The following is a 20,719-nucleotide window of genomic DNA, read 5'->3' on the forward strand; positions in this document are numbered from 1 at the left end:
CGTCCCGGCACGTTGTCCCGCGGTGTGGCCGTGTAGCTGGCACCGGAGTCATGACGCACACGCCTACTTGCGGCACGAGGGAAGGCGTGACGCGTCGTAAACGGCCGAGATGGGCAAACGCGAGGGTCTCAAAAAGCCAGCCCGAGGCTGAAAGGGTGACCGCGGACGATGAGGGCGACGATTCATCGCGGCTACTGAGCAGGCAAGGTCCGGACCTACAGGATGGAGGGGCGAGTAGTGAGACTCGGGACGATATCTTCGCGTCGGGGGTCGGAAATCGCGTCGGGAGGCCAAAATCCAGATCGGGCGCCGAAGCGCAGTTAGTCTTGGTGTGGCGGTCTCGTCGAGTTCTGGCCCGCGAGCGTCCTACAGCAGTCGTCTCATGTGATGAGATGGTCGCGGAGCGGTCGCCAGGACCTTGGTAGTGCCTGCATCGCGTGCGCCGGCCCTCGGTGAGCCCTCCCGAGGCCTCTCACGCCGCCAGCCGGGGGACGGCAGCCGTTGGGATGGTGCCCTCGCAGCTCGCCGGCGCGGCGGGGGTGAGGCGAGTCTCGCCGGATGCGCCCGACAGCGGGAGCGGCCGGCCGGCATCCTGCCCGCCACGGCGGCGGCAAGCTGCGACTCGAGGCCGAGCAGGTGCGGCGACTTTTTGCTCGGTCGAGTCTCTTGCGAAAACGCCGGTATTTCTCGTGGTCGCTCTTCAGTGCCAAAAGCCCAATGTGACAAAAAGCGCAAGTGTGCGAAAGAAAAAAGATGCATGCCGACCCCCCCCCCCCGCCTATAGCCCCCTGAAGCACTCAAGGGGGTCAAGCGAGCGACAACATCCAAGCACATATCTCAGCGGTGCAAGCCCCAGCACGCAGCAGGTCCACAGGTCCAGTGAGCTGTGAGGGCACACCGTACTGAAACCAGCTACGAGCCACCAGCGCCACGCGCCTCGTCCCGTGGCCTCCCACGCCCACCCCGCCCACCCCGCCCACCGCGCCCACCGCGCCCACCGCGCCCGCCGCGCCCGCCGCGCCCGCCGCGCCCCCCTCGCCCACCGACCGCCGCCGTGGCGCCCACGGGCTGAGCCTGGGGCACGGTGCGCGAGGGCGGCTGGTGGACAAACGTCGTCTGCGCCGCCACCAGCCGCCCAGTTGCGGCGATGGGAAGCGCCGGCTGGCGGCAGGCCGGGCAGTTGGCGTCGCGCTCCAGCACGCGCGGCGCACATGTCTCGCAGTACAGCGCGTGGCCACACGCGAAGCGGACCGAGCGCGGCGCGTTCCAGCACAGGTCACACAGGCGCTCCTCGGCCCCAGCCGTCTCCTCCACCTCCCCCGCTGCTTCGACTAGCGCCTCCAGCCGCGGCAGCACCTCCGCGAGCGGCATCCGCCTCTTCTTCCGCTCGTATGCCAGCCCGACCACCAGCCGCGCCAGCTCCTCGGCCTGCGCCGCCGACCAGCCAGCGTCAGCCGCCGCGATGGCCTCCGCGGTGTCGGGCTCCTCCAATGCATCGTCGCACGCGTTGAGCAAGCCGACGGCGCCGCGGCCGGTCAGGGCGACGAGAAGCGTGATGCCGAGCGCAAAGCCATCAGTGAGCTGCGAAGCCTGGTTGTCCAGCGAGATGATCGAGTCCATGTAGCCAGGCTTGCCAAAGATACGCTGCGTCGATAGGTGCGAGACCTGTCCATTGCCGCCGGCCGTCGCCTCTGCCGCGCGCGCGAGGCCCACGTCGGCGAGGTAGCCGTTGCCGCGCTCGTCGAGCAGGATGTTGCCCGCCGAGACGTCGCGGTGCAGAATCATCGGAGAGAGCGTGTGCAGGTACTGCAGCGCGCCCGCGGCGTCGCGCAGCACGCGGAGCCGTGCGGCGGAGGAGAGCGGCGGAGGCGGCGTCTCGAAGCCGAGCATGCGGAGCCGCTGCAGTGGGGCTGGAGCTCGGTAGAGGCGGTCCTCGAGGCTGCCACCGCGGCAGAGGGGGTAGACGAGGCACGCTCTCACCGGCGCCAAGCAGGCGCCGAGCAGAGGAAGCAGGGACGGGTGGCACGCCGCGCTGAGCGTGCGCACCTCGCTCTGCAGCTCGGCGAGGCCTTGGGCGCCGACACCGACCAGCGCCGTCTTGACGGCGAACCCGCAACCGACGCGCGGGAGAGACGGCAACGCGTCGCAGCGGTAGACGCGCCCGAAGCCTCCCTCACCCACCTTGCGCGCCTCGGCAAAGCCGTCGGTCGCCGCGATGAGCTCGTCGAGAAGGACGGCGGTGGGCGGTAGTGCGGCGGCGGCGAGTGCGGCGACACTCGACGCCGCCTCCACTGCCGCCTCCGCTGCCGCCGCCTCCGCTGCCGCCGCCTCCGCTGCCGCCGCCTCCGCCGCCGCCACGGCCGCCACTGCCGCCTCTACAGCCGCCGCCTCCGCCGCCGCCTCTGCCGTCGCCTCCGCCGCCGCCGCTGCCTCCGCTGCCGCCCGCATCCTCGCCTCCTCCCTCTCCCTTGCCGCCTCCTCCCTTGCCCGTGCCTCTGCCTCCTCACTTGCCCGCGTCGCCACCTCCGCCTCCTCCGCCGCCCGCGCCGCCGCAGCCTCTGCTACCACCCGATCCGCTTCCTCCGCGACTCGCGCCTCCTCTGCGGCCCGCGCCTCCTCCGCCTGCTCCGCCGCCCGCTCCGCCGCCCGCGCTGCCGCCGCCGCCGCCTTCTCCTCCTTCTGCCGCTGCCGCTTCAGCGCCCTGGCCTCGCGGGTCTTCCGCTCCGCCAGCTCGTCGCGCAACCGCCGCGCCGCCCGCAGCGCCTCCGAATCGTTAGCGGCGTCGACGTTCGCGTTGATCGCCGCCCTGAGAGCCTCGAGACCGGCGTCGCCTCGCTCGCACGCCTCAACCGCCTCGCGCAGCGCCGCCTCTGCAGCATCGCGCGCCTCAACCGCCTCGCGCAGCGCCGCCTCGGCAGCATCGCGCGCCTCCGCCGCCTCCGCAGCCGCTGCCACCTCGCGTGCGGCCGCCGCGGCCTGTTCGGCTGTTTCTGCGACCGCCGTCACCCCCTCCGCCGCTGCTGCGGTCGACGAGTGCTCCTCGAGGGCGCGCACGCACTCGGCGTGGCCCTTCTCCTTGGCCAGCCGCAGCGCCGACTTTCCGTCAACAGTGCGCGCCGCATCTGCGCCCGCCCGCAGCAAGCGCCGTACGACGGCGGGGTGGTTGAAGAAGGCGGCGTACATCAGCGCGGTGAGGCCCTCGCTGTCCTGCAAGTTGACCTCAGCGCCGCGCTGCGTCAGCAAGTCGACCACCCGCTCGTGGCCTTGGCCGGCGGCGTGCATCAGCGCGGTGATGCCTCTGCTGTTCTGCAGGTTGACCTCAGCGCCGCGCCGCAGCAGCAGCTCGACCACCCGCTCGTGGCCGTTGCGGGCGGCGTGCATCAGGGCGGTGTCGCCGTTGCTGCTCTGCAGGTTGATCTCCGCGCCGTGCCGCAGCAGCAGCTCGACCACCCGCTCGTGGCCGTTGCGGGCGGCGTGCATCAGCGCGGTGAGACCGTCGCTCCTCTGCAGGTTGACCTTCGCCCCGCGCTGCCTCAGCAACTCGACCACCCGCTCGTGGCCGAAGTGGGCGGCGCTCATCAGCAGCGTGAGGCCGCTCACGCCGGCTCTCTCGTACATCGCGTCGGCCCGCCCGCCACTGTCAAGCCACGCCAGCACCGCCTCCTCCTCGCCATGCTCAGCCGCTGCCACGACCGCATCGGGGGCTGCCACGACACCGCTCGACGCCCGCCCCGCCGCCACCGCTGGAGAGAGCGGATTCGCGACTCTCGATCCAGCCGAGGAAGCGCCGCCGGAGGAAGCGCCGCCTGCGCCTTCGCCGCCGGTTGCCGTCGCCGTGGGCCGTCCCGCCACCACCTCCTGCACGTGCTTCTTGAAGGCCTCGACGCACTCGGCGTGGCCCTTCTCCTTGGCCCACTGCAGCGCTGTCTTGCCGTCCGTGGTGCGCGCCGCCGTGTCTGCGCCCGCCCGCAGCAAGCGTCGCACGAGAGCGGGGTGGTTGAGGTAGGCGGCGGCCATCAGCGCGGTGAAGCCGTTGCTGTTCTGCAGGTTGACATCAGCGCCGCGCCGTATCAGCAAGTCGACCACCCGCTCCTGGCCTTTGCCGGCGGCGGCCATCAGCGCGGTGCCGCCGTCGCTGTCCTGCAGGTTGATCTCCGCGCCACGCCGCAGCAGCAAGTCAACTAGCCGCACGTGGCCTTGGACGGCGGCGAGCAGCAACAGCGTCACACCGCTCACCTCGCCTTTCTTGTACGTCGCATTGACCCGCCCACCGCCCTCGAGCCACGCCAGCACCGCCTCCTCCTCGCCTCGACGAGCCGCTGCCACAACCGCTTTGGGGACTGCCACGCCACCGCCTGACACCGGCTCCGCCGCTGCCGGCGACAGATTACCCGGCCGCACCCGCACGCTCTCGCTGCTGCCCTCGAGCGCCACCGCGTACCGCCCGCCCTCAAAGCTCTGCGCCACGCCCCGCTGCCCGTTTAGCTCGGGGCGGGAAGAGAGCCCGCCGAGCTCGACGCGCTGGCCGAGCAGCGGCCCGTCCACAGCTGCCGCTGCGGCGCCCGAGGAAGCGCCGCCCGCCCCTGCCCGGCCGTCTGCAGCCACCGCCGCCTCAGCCAAGACCTTGACGCACTCGGCGTGGCCCTTCCTCTTGGCAACCTGTAGCGCCGTCATGCCCTGCGTGGTGCGCGCCGCTGCGTCTGCGCCCGCCTGCAGCAAGCGCCGCACGACGGTGGGGTGACCACCATAGGCGGCGAGCACCAGCGCGGTGCCGCCAGAACTATTCTGCAGGTTGACATCAGCGCCGTGCCGAATCAGCGTCTCGACCACCCGTTCATTGCCTTCCTGGGCGGCGGCCATCAGCGCGGTGCCGCCAGCACCCTGCGCGGTGTCGCCGTTGCTGCTCTGCAGGTTGATCTCCGCGCCGTGCCGCAGCAGCAGCTCGACCACCCGCTCGTGGCCCCACTGGGCGGCAGCCACCAGCGCGGTGTCTCCGTCGCTGTCCTGCAAGTCAATCTCCGCCCCGCGCTGCAACAGCAACTCGACCACCCGCTCGTGGCCGTACACGGCGGCGCCCGTCAGCAGCGTGAGGCCGCTCACGCCGCCTCTCTCGTACGTCGCGTCGGCCCGCCCGCCACTATCGAGCCACGCCAGCACCGCCGCCTCCTCGCCTCGCTGAGCAGCTGTCACGACCTCATCGGAGACTTCCACGACACCGCCTGACACCGGGTCCGCCACCGCCGGCGACAGATTACCCGGCCGCACCCGCACGCTCTCGCCGCCGCCCTCGAGCGCCACAGCGTACCGCCCGCCCTCGAAGCTCTGCGCCACGCCCCGCTGCCCGTTTAGCTCGGGGCGGGCAGAAAGCCCACCGAGCACGACGCACTGGCCGAGCAGCGGCGCGTCTTCAGCTGCCGCTGCCGCGCCCGAGGAAGCGCCGCCCGCCCCTGCTCGGCCCTCGGCCACCGCCTCCGCCGCCTCAGCCAAGACCTTGACGCACTCGGTGTTGCCATGCTCCTTGGCCAGCTGCAGCGCCGTCTCGCCGCTCGTGGCGCGCGCCGCAGTATTTGCGCCCGCCCGCAGCAAGCGCCGCACGACGGCGGGGTGGTTGAAGAAGGCGGCGTACATCAGCGCGGTATCGCCGTCGCTGTTCTGCAGGTTGGCCTCAGCGCCGCGCCGCAGCAGCAGATCAACCACCCGCTCGTGGCCTTGGCTGGCGGCGAACGTCAGCGCGGTGCCGCCCCTGCTGCTCTGTTGGTTGACCTTCGCCCCGTGCCGGAGCAGCAACTCGACCACCCGCTCGTGGCCGTAGTGGGCGGCGCCCATCAGCAGCGTGGTGCCGCTCACGCCGGCTCTCTCGTACGTCGCGTCGGCTCGCCCGCCGCCCTCGAGCCACTCCAAAAGTGCCTCCTCCTCGCCTCGCTCCGCCGCCAGAACGGCCTCGTCGAAGCGCCTCGGGGAATCTGCTCTCACCATGCCCCCCTAGGCGGTTATCACACTTTCCCGCCTTTTGTGGTGCTACTCGTAGCGCCATGTCCATGCCATGTGCGCACGTCCCAGACAGATCAGTCGGAGGTCGTCGAGAGCGTCGAGTCTTTTGAGAACCTTTTTCCATCGCCACTTGATTGCATCTTTGCTTCGTTTGGTGGCGGATTCAAACGGCCACTGCTCTGCCACCGTTGGCAACGAGATGCCGTCTCGAACGTGGCGCAGCAGCACGAAGGCATCCATCTCCGGACGCCACGGGACGGCGCTGTGCTTCGATCGGCCGGATGCGTGGACGGCCATGAGGCTGCGACGCAGAGCACCGGGAAGAGGTGAAATGTAGTCCTCTTGCACCACTGGGTCGGACGAGAAGGGACCGCCGTTCATGGCAGAGAGCGTAGAGGAGCAACCTGTGCATCGCCAGCACAGAGCCAGAAAGCCGCCTCGAATCGGTGAGGGGATCGTGGCGGCGATCGCTGTTGCTCTCGCGGCATCTCTGCACATAAACGCACAACCCCGGGCCCCGACGGCTTCTCTCACACCCAGGGCCGCCGAGTAATTCTTCTTTCCCTGGGAGAGGCGAACGCGAACAACCGCCGCCGGCGGGCGGCGAAGGGGCGCGCCAAGGAGGAGCGCGAGGAGCGCGCGGAGCTGGCTCCCTTTGGGGAGGATTACGGCTCGGGAGGGCTAAATCGTGCAGAGATCGACTTGTTCGATGACGACGGCCTCTGAGGGGGCCGTCTGCTGTGTCCTTTGTAGTGCCAGAGTCCCGTACCCGGTGTCGTGCCACAGCGTTTTGTTATAAAATTCTTTCCCGTACCCGGTGTCGTGCGAGGCAGCTTTGTTGTAAAATTCTTTCCCGAGAGAGTTCTTTTGTTGCGCCAGTCCCGTGCCCAGTGTTGTGCGACGGAGTTTCGTTGTAAAACGCGTCACACCAATCCTCGCTACCCAACGCGGCCAAAGGATATCCACCTTGGAGCTTCTGTTTGAAATCCCCAGGAAATTCTTTCCCGAGCAGAACCCATTTTCTGCTCCCGCATTTGCTCTCGTCTCGGCTATCTCTCGTCCCTCGCACCCGCATGGCAGACGCCACAGTCGTCGTGCTCGCCCTGGCCACCCTTGGCGTTCTGTACCGCTGGCCGGACCTGAGGCCGGTGGCTGCTCGCCTGCTCAGATGGTTCGGAGGCTTCTTCCTCGTGTTGTTTGCCCTGACGATTCTCTGCCGTGCGGACGTCGAAGCATTGCAAAAAACAAGCCCTCTCTACATCGCTGCCGAAGCCGGTAACCACCCTCGAGTCGTCGAGCTTCTCCAGTACCAGCATATGCGCAGCGACATCGACGTGGGCTGGCGGAGTGGCCTTGGTATGCTCTGGTCGGTCACGCCGCTGCATGCTGCCGCCGAGAATGGCCACACAGAGGTGGTGGCGGCGCTTCTGAAGGCGGGCGCCAACCCGAGCACTCCCCTCACGTTTGGCCTCGGCATGCTCGCCTCGGCTACGCCGCTGCATGCTGCTGCCGCGAAAGGCCACACAGAGGTGGTGGCGGCACTGCTGAAGGCGGGTGTCAACCCAAGCACTCCCTCCACGCTTGGCCTCGGCATGCGCGCCTCGTTCACGCCGCTGCGTGCTGCCGCCGCTGAAGGCCACGCAGAGGTGGTGGCGGAGCTGCTGAAGGCGGGCGCCAACCCGAACACTCCCAACACGGGCGGCCTTGGTATGCTCTTCTCGGAAACGCCGCTGCTTGCTGCCGCCAAGGAAGGCCACACAGAGGTAAAGGCACTGCTGCTGAAGGCTGGTGCGGATGAATAAGTCGATGAGAAAGGAGTCGCTTGGCCGCACCACTCGACGATGCCATCGATGATGTGTAGCCGTGGGAGAGCTGATTGTGTAGCTTGCATGCATGCCTAGATTGGTCTGCTTTGATACCGGATTGACCACGTCTTATCAGACAACCCCAGGGAGGGATGGGAGGACGGCTCGCCGTATCGGTTCATATTTTTTTTCCTGACGGCTTGTTGGTTGGCTACGTGCGTCGCATGGCGCCCCGCGCCGCCCGCGCGCCGCGGAGCACGCTCGCTAAAGGCGGCTGCCAAGGCCTCGCGTGGCGCCGCCTCAAAGTTCGAGGCCGCTCCCGTCGAGCGCAAGCGCCACGACGTGGTCGGCCAGCGCAAGCCGCGCGCGCCAAAGTCGTCCAGCCTTTTGTTGTAAAATTCTTCTTTCCTGTGTTAGTGCCAGTGCGCGCCAGTCCCGTGTGCCCAGTGTTGTGCGAGTTCGTTGTAAAATTCTTCTTTCCCTGCTGGCCCTCGCACCCGCATGGCAGACGCCACAGTCGTCGTGCTCGCCCTGTCCGCACTTGGCGCACTGTACCGCTGGCCGGACCTGCGGCCGGTGGCTGCTCGCCTGCTCAGATGGTTCAGAGGCTTCTTCCTCGCGTTGTTTGCCCTGGTGCTTCTAGTATCACTGGTGGGCTGGGTGTGCAGCAGCAGCGCTCAAAAAGAGGCAAAAAACTCGGCAGCTGTTTTGAGTGTCAGCTTTCTCGACGCACCGTTCTCGTCCCGGCCGGAAAGCTGGCTGGTGGTCGCGCGCGGCGCGTCGGCGCGGCTCCGACTGGTCGGGCACCTCGGCTGGGTCCATCAGCACGAGGCCCGCCCCGTCGGGCAGCCCCCCGGCGAGCGCATGGGCGGCCGGCGCGAGCGGAGAACGGCGGGCCGAGATCGCGCTGGTTTGGGAGGGAAATCAAAGGCGGCAAATGGGGGGGTGGAGCCTCGGTACCCTGTGGTGCAGCCGTAGAGGACGTATGTGGCGAACCTAGGGGGAGACCTCCCTCGCGCGCGCCGCGAGTGCAGTGGAGGTGGGTGCCGACAGAGTGACGATGTGAGGAGATCGACCGAGATGTTCGTTGCTCGCTAGCTCAAAAAAAGAAGAAAAGGTGGCTGGCTTCGTTCATCTTTGGCGCCTAACCGGACTGACTTCGTCCTTTGCCCAAAGGAAGCTGGCCACCAAGGACGCTCGCCACATAAAGGACTCTCGCCCAAAGGACGCTCGCCGATGTGACACTCTCGTGGCAACCCGCGTCTGGCACGTGGCAGGAGCGACCAGGCGCAACGAGGGGCGACGAGGCGACCAGCAGGCGGGGCCAGCAACCAGGCGACCAGGTGACAGGGGCTCAGGGGGTGCTCAAGCGGTGTCGAAGGCCAAGCATAGTACTATAATGTAGACATACGATATAGCAAGTTGGAATGCAACAAAGCCGTACTCCGTTGGCACTGATTGACATGTGGTCACTCTCTCGCATCTCGCTGTCAGCTTTCTCTCTTCCGCTGTCGACTGCCGTCGGCGGCGTCGCACACACCCACTGCGACGTGGCCGCCGTACGAGATGCTCCTGCCCGTGCCGTGGGCCGGTGTATCGTGCAGCGTATGCAGAGTGCCAGTTTGAGTGCAGGGATCTGCCACTGTATCGTGCAGCGTATGCAGAGTGCCAGTTTGAGTGCAGGGATCTGCCACTGTATCGTGCAGCGTATGCAGAGTGCCAGTTTTGAGTGCAGGGATCTGCATTCAGCATCTAGGGGAACCGTGCCGCGAGCAGCACACGCAGCACGCCCGGCTCGGCCGAGACGGCGCTCGTTTTGAGCTGCGGCACCTTGAAGCCGAGCGCGGCGTCGAGAGACGCCATGGCGAGCCACGCGGCACTTCCGCGCAACGAGCTGTGCGGGAGGATCTCGCACAGCCGCACGCTCTCGTAGCACGCGTCCTCGCACCGCAATGTGCGAGGCGACGTCCGCTCAAAGGTGCACACGCTGCGTATCCGCTCGAGCCCCTCCACCGCATTAGTCCTCGCCAGCGCGCCCGAGCCGGTCGGCAGCCCCGAAAAGCCGAGTCGGTGCGGCAGCCGTCCCAACGAGAGCAGGTGCCCGAGCGGCAGCATCGTGTCGCGCCAAAAGTCGCCGTACGAAGGCTCAAAAACGGGCCAGATCATCGTGAGGCCTCCGGCCTCGCCACGCAGTATGGGTGACGGCGGCACCGCTCCGGCGCTCATGTTGTGGACGTCGCGCTGGAGGGGGCGCAACTTAAAGCTTTCGATGGGATCACGCATGAAGCGGCGCTCGGCGAGGACTTGGCGCACCTGCGATGACGCGTTCGGCCCGTACACGTCCAGCCGCCACGGTCGCTTGCGGCATCGAGCGGAGCACGTCGGCTGCGGCGTGGACAGCGTGAGGCACGCATTGTGCAGCATCGAGCACCGCCACGTGTTGGGCACGTAGGACGGCACCGGGTTCTTGTGGTGCAGCACCAATGGCTGCGTGCGATCGGCCATGGTGAGTCAGCGTGAGGCTGTGGACGAAGGAGCACAGCCGCGCTGTGAAGATTCGCCGGGCCTGGAGACAGCACCCCGAAACGATTGGCAGCGCAGCGGGCAACCTATGGCAGCGCGGGCGGGCGCTCTTACGAGAGCGCCCCACGCAGCCGCCTCAATTCATAGATCGCTTGCAACACTCTACCCTGGTAGCAACACTCTGTGTCTTAGCCGCTAGATGGTGCGGTGGCAGCTCCGTGCAGCTCCATCGGCTCACTCCGTTCGACTCGGCTCGACTCGGCTCGACTCGGCTCACAAAAAGCACCCGGCCCTGGGATGGCATGGATGGTGCCAGCGGCCCACCCTACATACACCCACCCACCTCCCCGCGCGGAGCCGCTCCAACGCGACCGGTGCGCCCTGTCTGTGACCAAAAAGCACCAAACTGAGGACTCTCGCTCTCCCCAAACACCAAACTAACTGCCTCGAAAACTGCCCCTACCTGCTACTACTACGTGTAGTCTACTAGCTAGCTATTAATTAATTAACAGTAGCTGGGGATGTCAACATTCCTCGTCCGTGCCAGTCTGTTGTGAGAGGGGCTTGTATTATAAATAAATAAAATAAATAAATAAGCTATAAGGATAAATATCAGAATGCCCGGTTTTTGAGATTCGGGCCTCGGCCCTGGTCATCGGGGTGGCGCCAAGCCTCAGCGAGCTGGATCCGGGAAGGGCAAGGGGTCGCGCGGGCCCTGTCTGCAGCAGCAGTGCTAACTAGAACGACAAAATTCCGGAAGGACCGGAGAGTGTCTACATTCTCGAGGCACCGTTCTCGGCCCGGCCGGAAAGCTGGCTGGTGGTCGCGCGCGGCGCGTCAGCGCCACTCCGACTGGTCGGGCACCTCGGCTGGGTCCATCGGCAAGAGGCCCGCGCCGTCGGCCAGCCCCGCGAGCGCATGGGCGGCCGGCGCGAGCGGAGAACGACGGGCCAAGATGGTAATTTCTCGCAGCTGCGAGACAAGTTTTCTCGGAGCGACAGCCTCAAAGACAAAAGGGTGGATGGGTGGGGGACGATTGCTGGCGAGCGCCAGCGCGCCCCAGGAACGGTGGGGTGCCCTCGACCGCGCGTCCAAGTCACTTGGGCGGACGAGCGAGCGGCACATGGCCCGACAGAGAGAAATCGGAGTCTGGCGACGAGATCGATAAAAGAAGTGCAGCGTTTCCTCTGAGGTGCCTCAGAGGTGCACTACACCTCTGGAGGTGTCCTTCAGAGGTGTACTTCAGGAGCAGAGCTGACGTCAGTCTGTGCGCGCTCCCTCTCTCCTCGTCGAACTTGGGAACGAGGAGGAAGAGTTGAAGCGCACTCAAAGTCGCCCTCTGCGCCTTTCCGGCACATGGCCCGTCACAGAGAGAAATCGGAGTCTGGCGACGAGATCGATAAAAGAAGTGCAGCGTTTCCTCTGAGGTGCCTCAGAGGTGCACTACACCTCTGGAGGTGTCCTTCAGAGGTGTACTTCAGGAGCAGAGCTGACGTCAGTCTGTGCGCGCTCCCTCTCTCCTCGTCGAACCCACCACCATCCCCTTTCGCCTCCTATCTGTCTTGTGTGTGCCTTGCTGGGGGAACAAACGGCTTCATCGCGAAGCTGCCCCCAGCAGGCGTCTCTTGACGGGTATCAAAATTCTTCCCTACGAAAGAGGCCAACGGACCCGAGAACGGCTGGTTTGGCACGAAAAACGAGAACCGCGAAGGGGGGGGGCCGAATAAGTTACATCATAAAGTGCTCCAAGTGCCCCGGAGAACACGCTCTCTCACCTCTGCTCTCTCTTCGTCTTGCGCTACCCAAGCATACGCACGGTACAGTACACGAGCGAGCGGCTTTCCGAAACGCAGGCGAGCGGCTTGAGGGAACTAGTCTCCCCTCTCAAGAGGGGGAGCCCGTGGCATGGGCACTAAGTCGCCCTCAAACACAAACTCCACAGTGGGCCAGGGAGACTTCCACCTCTAAAAAAGACCGGGACCCCCCACCCGCGCCCGCGCTGAGGCCGCGCTCGCGCACAAGATCGATGCACACAAGACATTTCGAGAGTCGCACCGTGACCTCTCAGGGGCGCTCCTGGGCCGCATCCGCCGCCATCCTGGCTGCAACTGCCCTGGCCATCGAAGCGGCCGCAGCGGCACCCCTCGCCTCTGCAGCAGCAGCCGCCTCCTCGAGCGCGGTCTCGCTCCCCTCGAGCGCCAAATCGGCCCGGCGCAGCGCCGCCCTGGCCTCCGCACGCGCCGCCCTGGCCTCCGCACGCGCCACCTCGGCAGCCGCCAGCGCCGCCACGGCCGCCTCCTCCTCCTCCTTGTCCGCCTCCGCCTCCTCCTCCGCCTCGTCCGCCTCAGCGTCCAAGCGCGCCGCCTTAGCCACCTCTGCCGACGCCGCCGCCTGGCTCTCCGCCGTGATGCCGAGCCGGATCCTCTCCTCGTGACACTTCTCGAGAAGCCTGATCATTCTCTCCTCCTCGGCCTTCTTCGCAGCCTCGGCTGTGGCTGCCTCCGACGGCGCCTCGGCACCCTCCTCCGTCTCCTGCGACGGCCCAGCCCCGCCCGCCCCTCCGCCCTTCTTCTTCTTCTTGCCCTTCTTGCCCTTGGCGCGCTTCTCCGCCTCGACCTCCGCCAGCAGCTCGTCGGCGTGCCGCGCCGCCTCCTTCTCCTCCGCCGCCCTCTGCGCCGCCCTCTGCGCCGCCCCCGCAGCCCACGCCGCCTCCTTCGCCGCCTTCTCGGCCGCCTTCTCGGCCGCCGCATGCTCCTCGAGGGCGCGCACGCACTCGGTTTGGCCCTTCTCCTTGGCCCATTGCAGCGCAGTCTTGCCGCTGCTATTGCACAGCGTCATGTCTGCGCCCGCCCGCAGCAGCTGACGCACCACGGTGGGGTAGCCGAAGGCGGCGGCCTGAATCAGGGCAGTGCCGCCGTTGCTGGTTTGCATGTCGATCTTCGCGCCGTGCCGGATCAGCGTGTCGACCGCCCGCTCGTGGCCTTCATCGGCGGCCAGCATCAGCGCAGTGTTGCCAATCTTGCTTTGCTGGTTGACCTCCGCGCCGTGCCGCAGTGCCAGCTCAACCATCTCCTCGCGGCCGTTCGAGGCGGCGAGGCTCAGCGCGGTGCCGCCGTTGCCGTTCTGCAAAGAGATGTCTGCACCGCGCCGCAGAAGCGCCTCGGCCAGCTCCGCGTGGCCGTAGCCCATTGCGACCATCAGCAGCGTCACGCCGCTCACAGGGCCGTCATCAAAGACGAACTCGAACGCCGCGTCGATCCGCCCGCCGCCGTCGAGCCACGCCAGCACCGCCGCCTCCTCGCCTCGCTCAGCCGCTAGCACGACCTCCTCTGGCACCGCCTCGCTGCCCGGCGCGGTCTCTGCGCCGCCCTCGCCGCTCAAAGCAGAGGCCGCAGCACTGGCGCCCGCCTCCGCCTCGCCTGCGGGCGCCTCTCCCGCCCCTGCGCCGTCCACCTCGGCCGACGGCGCCTCGCGCCGGCCCGCCACCTCCCCGAGATACGCCCTGAAGGCCTCGACGCACTCGGCGTGGCCCTCCTCCTTGGCCATCTGCAGCGCCGTCTTGCCGCCGCTAGAGCGCAGCGTCATGTCTGCGCCCGCCCGCAGCAAGCGGAGCACCACGGCGGGGCAGCCGTTGACGGCGGCGAGCATCAGTGCGGTGCCGCCCTTGCTGGTCTGCAGGTTGATCTCTGCGCCGTGCCGGATCAGCGTGTCGACCACCCGCTCGTGGCCTTTGTAGGCGGCATCCATCAGCGCAGTGTTGCCAATCTTGCTTTGCTGGTTGACCTCCGCGCCGTGCCGCAATGCCAGCTCGACCAGGTTCTCGTGGCCATTCCCGGCGGCGAGAATCAGCGCGGTGCCACCGTTGCTCTTCTGCAACGAGACGTCTGCGCCGCGCCGCAGAAGCGCCTCGGCCAGCTCCTCGTGGCCATTGGCCATCACGACCATCAGCAGCGTCATGCCGCTCATGCAAGAGCCGTCCGAAAAGGTGTACTCGAACCTCTCGTCGATCCGCCCGCCGCCGTCGAGCCACACCAGCACCGCTCCCGCTTGGCCATCCTTGGCGGCCTTCCGAATGCTCGCGGGGACGTCGCCGACGCCCTCGGGAGGCGGCGGAGGCGGCGTGCGGCGGACCATGTACATGCTGCCTCGGCGAAAAAGAAAAACCACCGCCGAGCCTACCTGGTGATCCTGTGGCATGGGCACTAAGTCGCCCTCAAACTCCTCTCGCCGAAGAGTGGGACGCTCTATCTCGATCGCACTAGTACGAGTAGTCGTCGCCGTCATCGTCGTCTCGATCGTAGTCGTCTCCGTCGTCGTCTCGATCGCGCCGACCGTGCCGGTGGCGGTCGTCGTAACGGCCGTGACGGTAGCCATCGTACCGACCGTGGTGGCGGTCGTACGAGGGCGGCGGGGAGGGCGAGGGCGGCGGCGGAGGGGGCAAGGGTGAGGGCAGTGCGACCCCGGGTGTGCCAAAACGCCTCGCAATCGTCCGGCGTGTTGTAGTAGCCACGCGCCGGCTTCGCGTCCTTCGGCACGCACCTGTGGGAAGGACACGCGGGTCATGAATGCGTTAACGGCAAGCGTGTCGGCGGCTTGCACTTTTTGCTGGCGCACCGGCCGCGCTCGCTGTCATACTTGTAGCAGCGGGTAGTGGCCGGTCACCGACATCCAATTGCTTTGTGCGGCGATCCCGGCGGTGCACTGGGCCATGGTGCCGTAGCACACGCCTACAAGAACAGCACGGGCGTGTCTCGGACATGCCCGGCGGCGGCGCCAGGGGAAGCCCTTGGCGTGCGGGCCGTTGGTGTAGTACGCGGGCTTGTGAAGGCGTGGGTGAGGCACTGGCCGGCGCACTCGGCGATGCCCTCCATGTAGCACCGCGGCCCGTACTCTCGGAGGCTGGAGTCCTGAAACGTGCACACTGACCCTTCCTGAGAGGCTGCGGCGGGGCACGACGCGGCGACGGCGCTGAGGGAGCGGCGACCGCGGCGCGACGGGAGGTTCGGGAGGCGGTGCAGCTGCGGCGGCTGCCGCCGCCTCGGCTCGACAGCAGCTGCATGGCTAAGCCTCCCCTCCCCTCCCCTCCTCCCCGCCCGCCCGCCCGCCGCCCCCCCGCCCCCTCCCCTCGCCCGCGCACTGGCCACCGCCCTTCGCTCGTCTAGCGTATAGGTACTCTCGAGGGTGGAGGGGAAGACGTAGGGCTGCATGAGCGCCTTCCAACCGAGGCCCCCCCACCCTCACTACTCGCTGCCTACTCGCTGCCTCGAGGGAGGGGGGGGAGACGTCAGGCAGCTCCCACTCCTGTGATGAGCGCTTGAACCGAGGCCCCTCCCCGAAAGGCAAGTATTATCCACACGAAACCCGAGACCCCTCCCCCCCGCCGCCCCCATCCCCCCACCCCCTTGCTCCCCTCCCCCCCTCGGGAGGGCCGAACTGAGGCGCCCGTGGGGACCCCGCAATTCCCTTCCCCCCTCGGAGGGCCGGACTGAGGCGTCGAGGGCCCCGCTCTTTCCTTCGCATAGCGGCCACTCTTCGGATCGCTGGTCGAGCGACCCGGGGGATGCCCCGCGCGCCTGACCCAGGCGCGAAAACGAATCTGCGAGGCGTGGCCGCTCACGCGGCCCGATGGGGAGGAGCGGGGCGGACTACGGGGATCGGCTTCTTACACAGCCCTTCCCTGCAGCGAGCCCCCCTCCAACCCACCCGCGCTAGGTCTCGGGCGGCGAAGGGGTCACTCCCGACGACCTCGGGAACTAGCCGGGGCAGTCGGAGAATTCTTAAAATACAAGCCTCTCTCACAGCACACTGGCACGACAAGGGCGCGGACTGGCGCGGACTGGCACACTCACCGGCTCACCGCCGGAGCCGCCTAAGCGACTCCGTTAAGAACGGCAATGCATTCCGCACCGTGCACAATGCCGCTCTCCCCGCACGCTAGCTCGTTCACCGTCTGCCACGCCACGTCGGAGAAGGGGCAAGTCCGTGCTCTGACGGTCGGCCGTCAGAAAACATGCCTCCGTGGCTCGGGTTACACCAATCCTCGCTACCCAACGCGGCCAAAGGATATCCACCTCGAGAACCTCGATCGAGAGGACATATACAGGCCAATCAATAGTCCGCCTTGCTTTGACCTTTGTTTCCTAACATCATAACATGAAAGGGAGAAAGAAGAGCGAGACCGCGTCGAACTCACTAGGACCCCCCAGCTTCGGAGCGCAACAATTGTAACTGAGCTTGCCACTCCGGCCCTTATGACGCTTGTGGTGTGGGCGCGCTTGGCAGGGTCGTGTTCACACATCGCTCACATCGGACTTCTCTGCACTCTGAAGTTCTCATTCGCATGCCGCTCGGATACCGCACATGCTTAGGACCGAACCCGCCTGCAACGGCGCCTTCGCAGGGACTCATATGGCCCCCCGCAAGCGCGCCCGCACCGCCGGCGAAAGCGAGGAGGAGGGCGAGGCTGTGCCGGTCGCGGATGGCTTCGAGGCGCCCATCTTTGGCGCCCGCGTCGTCGGACAGGTCACCACGCTGGCGCTCGAGGGCAAGGACGGCCCTCTGGCATCGCAAAAGCTGCGTGCCGTCGCAAGCGATCGCGCGGGCGGCTGGTACGTCACGACTAAGGAGGGCTCGCTGCTGCATGTGTCGGCGGCCGGGCGCATCCGCACCGTCGCGACCTGCGAGGAATGCCGCGGTATTGCCCTCAGCCCCGACGGCGGCGCGTTGTTTTTGGCGGACCACGACAAGATCCTGCGGGTGGAGGTGGCGACAGGCGCGGTGACGACTGTCGCGGGCAGCGGCGCCGAAGGCAGCGTTGATGGCGTGGGCGGCGCGGCGCAGTTCAACGGCGCAGCCAGCATCGCCATCAGCCCCGACGGCGGAGCGCTGTTTGTGGCGGACTTCAGCAACCACAAGATCCGGCGGGTGGAGGTGGCGACGGGCGCGGTGACGACTGTCGCGGGCAGCGGCACCCAGGGCAGCACCGATGGTATGGGCGGCGCGGCGCAGTTCTCGTGCCCAGTTGGCGTCGCCCTCAGCCCCGACGGCAGCGCGCTGTTTGTGGCGGACTACTGGAACAACAAGATCCGGCGGGTGGAGGTGGCGACGGGCGCGGTGACGACTGTCGCGGGCAGCGGCGCTAAGGGCAGCGCCGATGGTATGGGCGGCGCGGCGCAGTTCTCGTGCCCAGTTGGCGTCGCCCTCAGCCCCGATGGCAGCACTCTTCTGGTCCGCACGGGAGCGATGTCGGGAGCGACGGCTCTCCGCCAGGTCTGCGTGTCTGCGCCTCCTCCGCCTCCCTCCTTTGCGCCGATTGTGGTGCCGCCCTCGACCCTCGTGGCAGACCTGAAGAAGACGCGGGGCGACCCCACCCTCCCCACCGGCCTGGTCACCTTCCTGGTCGGCGACGACGAGGAGCGCATCGAGCACGTGAGCAAGAACCTGCTCTGCGTGCGGTCCGAGTACTATGGGAAGATGTTTGGCATCGGCATGAAGGAGCGCGACGCCGCCGAGATCACGGTGCCCAAGACGGACCTCGCCAGCTTCACCGCCTTCATCGACTACCTCTGCACCGACCAGCTCGACCTCGGCGAGGGGGAGGGCGAGCAGGCACGGCGCGCGCTCGTGCTGCGGGAGCTGGCGCAGATGTACCAGGTGCCGCGCCTCGAGCTGCTCTGCGCGCAGGCGCTGCAGGAGAGCGTCGGGCCGGCGAGCGCCGTGCCGCTGCTCGAGGCGGCGCACACGACGGGCGACGGGCGGCTCCTCGCGCAGTGCCGCCGCTACGTGGCCGACCACGCCGCCGAGGTGCGGGCGAGCGGCGGCGTGGAGCAGCTGCGCGACTTGGGCGTGGCCAAGGGGCTGCTCGGCGACGCGCTCGACCAGGTGGCGGAGCTCAAAGGGACGGTGGCGGCGCGCGACACGGAGCTCGAGAAGGTCCGGGCGGAGGTGGCCGAGCGGGCATGAGTGAGGGGCAGCGCCCCACCGCCGGGTGGGATTATGTATTCCGCACCTGCATTGTGCATTCTGTACGACCCTTTTTTTGGCCTCTCCTACCTATATTGGGCGAGTGTTTGCATTCTGCACCTGCATCCTGCATCGGTACTCTGTCCGCTCTCTCCTGGCTGTGGGTGAGTTTTTGCATTCCGCATTCTGCATCCTGCATCCTGCACGTCTCTCACAGGAGCGCTGTGATCTAGCTCTTTTGGGCCCGCTTCTGCATTCTGCATTCTGCATCTGCATCCTGCATCGGGTGCAGTTCACAGCTTTCCTATTTGGGGCCGATTCTGCATTCTGCATTCTGCATCTGCATCCTGTGAGGGGAGAAAACGGGAATCTTTGTGCGATTCATAATAGTACAACACGCATATCCGTGAATCACCTAGTGTGCCATAGTGTGCCACCCTCACCATTCTTTTTCTGCCATTAACAAATTGCCCTGCCCAACATATTTTAGTTACTGGGTCCTAATGGCTATGTGGGAGAAGTTTGGTCTTTGTTTCATGGGGGGATCTGGATGTATTCACGGCTAAAGTTGGTGCCGGCACGGCTCCCCTAGCCGGTCTCTCGGGGCAGGCCGGGAAGAGCCTCCAGGCCTTCTGTGGAGCTTAGGTAGGGTCCCCAGCCAGCCTCCAGCTGCAAGGCAGTCTCCAGGGGCCATGTAGCATGCCTGACATGACAGTGCAACCCACCCGGACACGGGTAGCGCACCAGAGGAGGCGGTGCAGCTGCGGCGGCTGCCGCCGCCTCGGCTCGACAGCAGCTGCATGGCTAAGCCTCCCCTCCCCTCCCCTCCTCCCCGCCCGCCCGCCCGCCGCCCCCGTGCCCCCTCCCCTCGCCCGCGCACTGGCCACCGCCCTTCGCTCGTCTAGCGTATAGGTACTCTCGAGGGTGGAGGGGAAGACGTAGGGCTGCATGCGCGCCTTCCAACCGAGGCCCCCCCACCCTCACTACTCGCTGCCTACTCGCTGCCTCGAGGGAGGGGGGGGAGACGTCAGGCAGCTCCCACTCCTGTGATGAGCGCTTGAACCGAGGCCCCTCCCCGAAAGGCAAGAGTATTAGCCACACGAAACCCGAGACCCCTCCCCCCCGCCCCCCTCCCCCCCTCGGGAGGGCCGAACTGAGGCGCCCGTGGGGACCCCGCAATTCCCTTCCCCCCTCGGAGGGCCGGACTGAGGCGTCGAGGGCCCCGCTCTTTCCTTCGCATAGCGGCCACTCTTCGGATCGCTGGTCGAGCGAGCGACCCGGGGGATGCCCCGCGCGCCTGACCCAGGCGCGAAAACGAATCTGCGAGGCGTGGCCGCTCACGCGGCCCGACGGGGAGGAGCGGGGCGGACTACGGGGATCGGCTTCTTACACAGCCCTTCCCTGCAGCGAGCCCCCCTCCAACCCACCCGCGCTAGGTCTCGGGCGGCGAAGGGGTCACTCCCGACGACCTCGGGAACTAGCCGGGGCAGTCGGAGAAGGGGCAACTCCGTGCACTGACGGTCGGCCGTCAGAAAACATGCCTCCGTGGCTCGGGTTACACCAATCCTCGCTACCCAACGCGGCCAAAGGATATCCACCTCGAGAACCTCGAGAGTACATACAGGCCAATCAATAGTCCGCCTTGCTTTGTTTCCTTGCTTTGTTTCAACCTCTGGGTCTGCAACTCGCACGGCGGGTCCGCGTCCGAGCAAGCATCTGCGGCTCACGGTTGTGCTCTCGCAGAGCGCGACCAACATGGTGATCCGCTACACACAGATCAGAGCTTCTCTCTCTCTCTCTCTCTCTCTCTCTCTTCTGTCGACAAGGCGGACTTCCGAAACCTGGGTGAGCACTTTCGAGCTCTTCTTGCAGCACGGCTCTTCCTGTGTGCCGGAACAGAGCTCCATGCTCCATGCAAGCCGTCCAACGTGATAGGAACGCGGGCTCTCTCGGCTTCGGGACCTCGAAGCTGCCCCTCAAAAAAAGACGAACACTATCCGGGAAACTGACGGTGAACCTTCTTTTCTAGACCGGAAGGATTGAGAGCAGCCTCGCTCTCAATCCTAGAAGTCGAAGGATTGTGAGCAGCACTCCTCGCAATCGTAGCATCTCTGTGCGATTGCGAGCGCCGGCGCTCGCAATCCTACATCTTCTAGGACTAAGAGCAGCTCTGCTCCCAAGGTGACTGGTGACGCCTACGACTACTACCAGCGCGCTCGCAATCCGAGCAAAGTCTAGGATTGCGAGCAGGACTGCTCACAATCCTATCAACATGCCTCCGATTGCGAGCAGTGCTGCTCACAATCCTACATCTTGTAGGACTATGAGCGGCTGCGCTCACAATCGTGCCGAAGATCCAGAGATCTGCGCTCGTAATCCTAGCTTCATGCGCCGATTGCGAGGTAACCCGCTCGCAATCCTTAGATCTTGGGTACGAT

At 66.6% G+C, this 20,719-nt stretch overlaps 2 protein-coding genes across 2 annotated transcripts; both read right to left on the reverse strand.

The window, feature by feature from the left end:
* Positions 1–1,512: 1,512 nt before the first annotated feature.
* EMIHUDRAFT_72439 (hypothetical protein) lies at positions 1,513–2,448 on the reverse strand (the record flags this gene model as incomplete). The annotated part of the gene is made up of 1 exon (XM_005783636.1): positions 1,513–2,448. A coding segment is annotated over one exon (936 nt), but the record flags the coding sequence as incomplete, so codon positions are not given.
* A 9,935-nt stretch (positions 2,449–12,383) lies between these two features.
* EMIHUDRAFT_232228 (hypothetical protein) lies at positions 12,384–15,190 on the reverse strand (the record flags this gene model as incomplete). Its single annotated transcript, XM_005783637.1, has 6 exons — positions 12,384–12,584; positions 12,693–12,971; positions 14,499–14,542; positions 14,779–14,845; positions 14,955–15,046; positions 15,133–15,190. The coding sequence occupies 6 exons, from the start codon at positions 15,188–15,190 to the stop codon at positions 12,384–12,386; spliced, it is 741 nt and encodes a 246-aa protein (XP_005783694.1).
* Between the last annotated feature and the right edge of the window lie 5,529 nt (positions 15,191–20,719).

The sequence above is a fragment of the Emiliania huxleyi genome, assembly GCF_000372725.1.
Source record: "Emiliania huxleyi CCMP1516 chromosome Unknown EMIHUscaffold_179, whole genome shotgun sequence".
In the NCBI taxonomy this organism is placed as follows: Eukaryota; Haptophyta; order Isochrysidales; family Noelaerhabdaceae; genus Emiliania; species Emiliania huxleyi.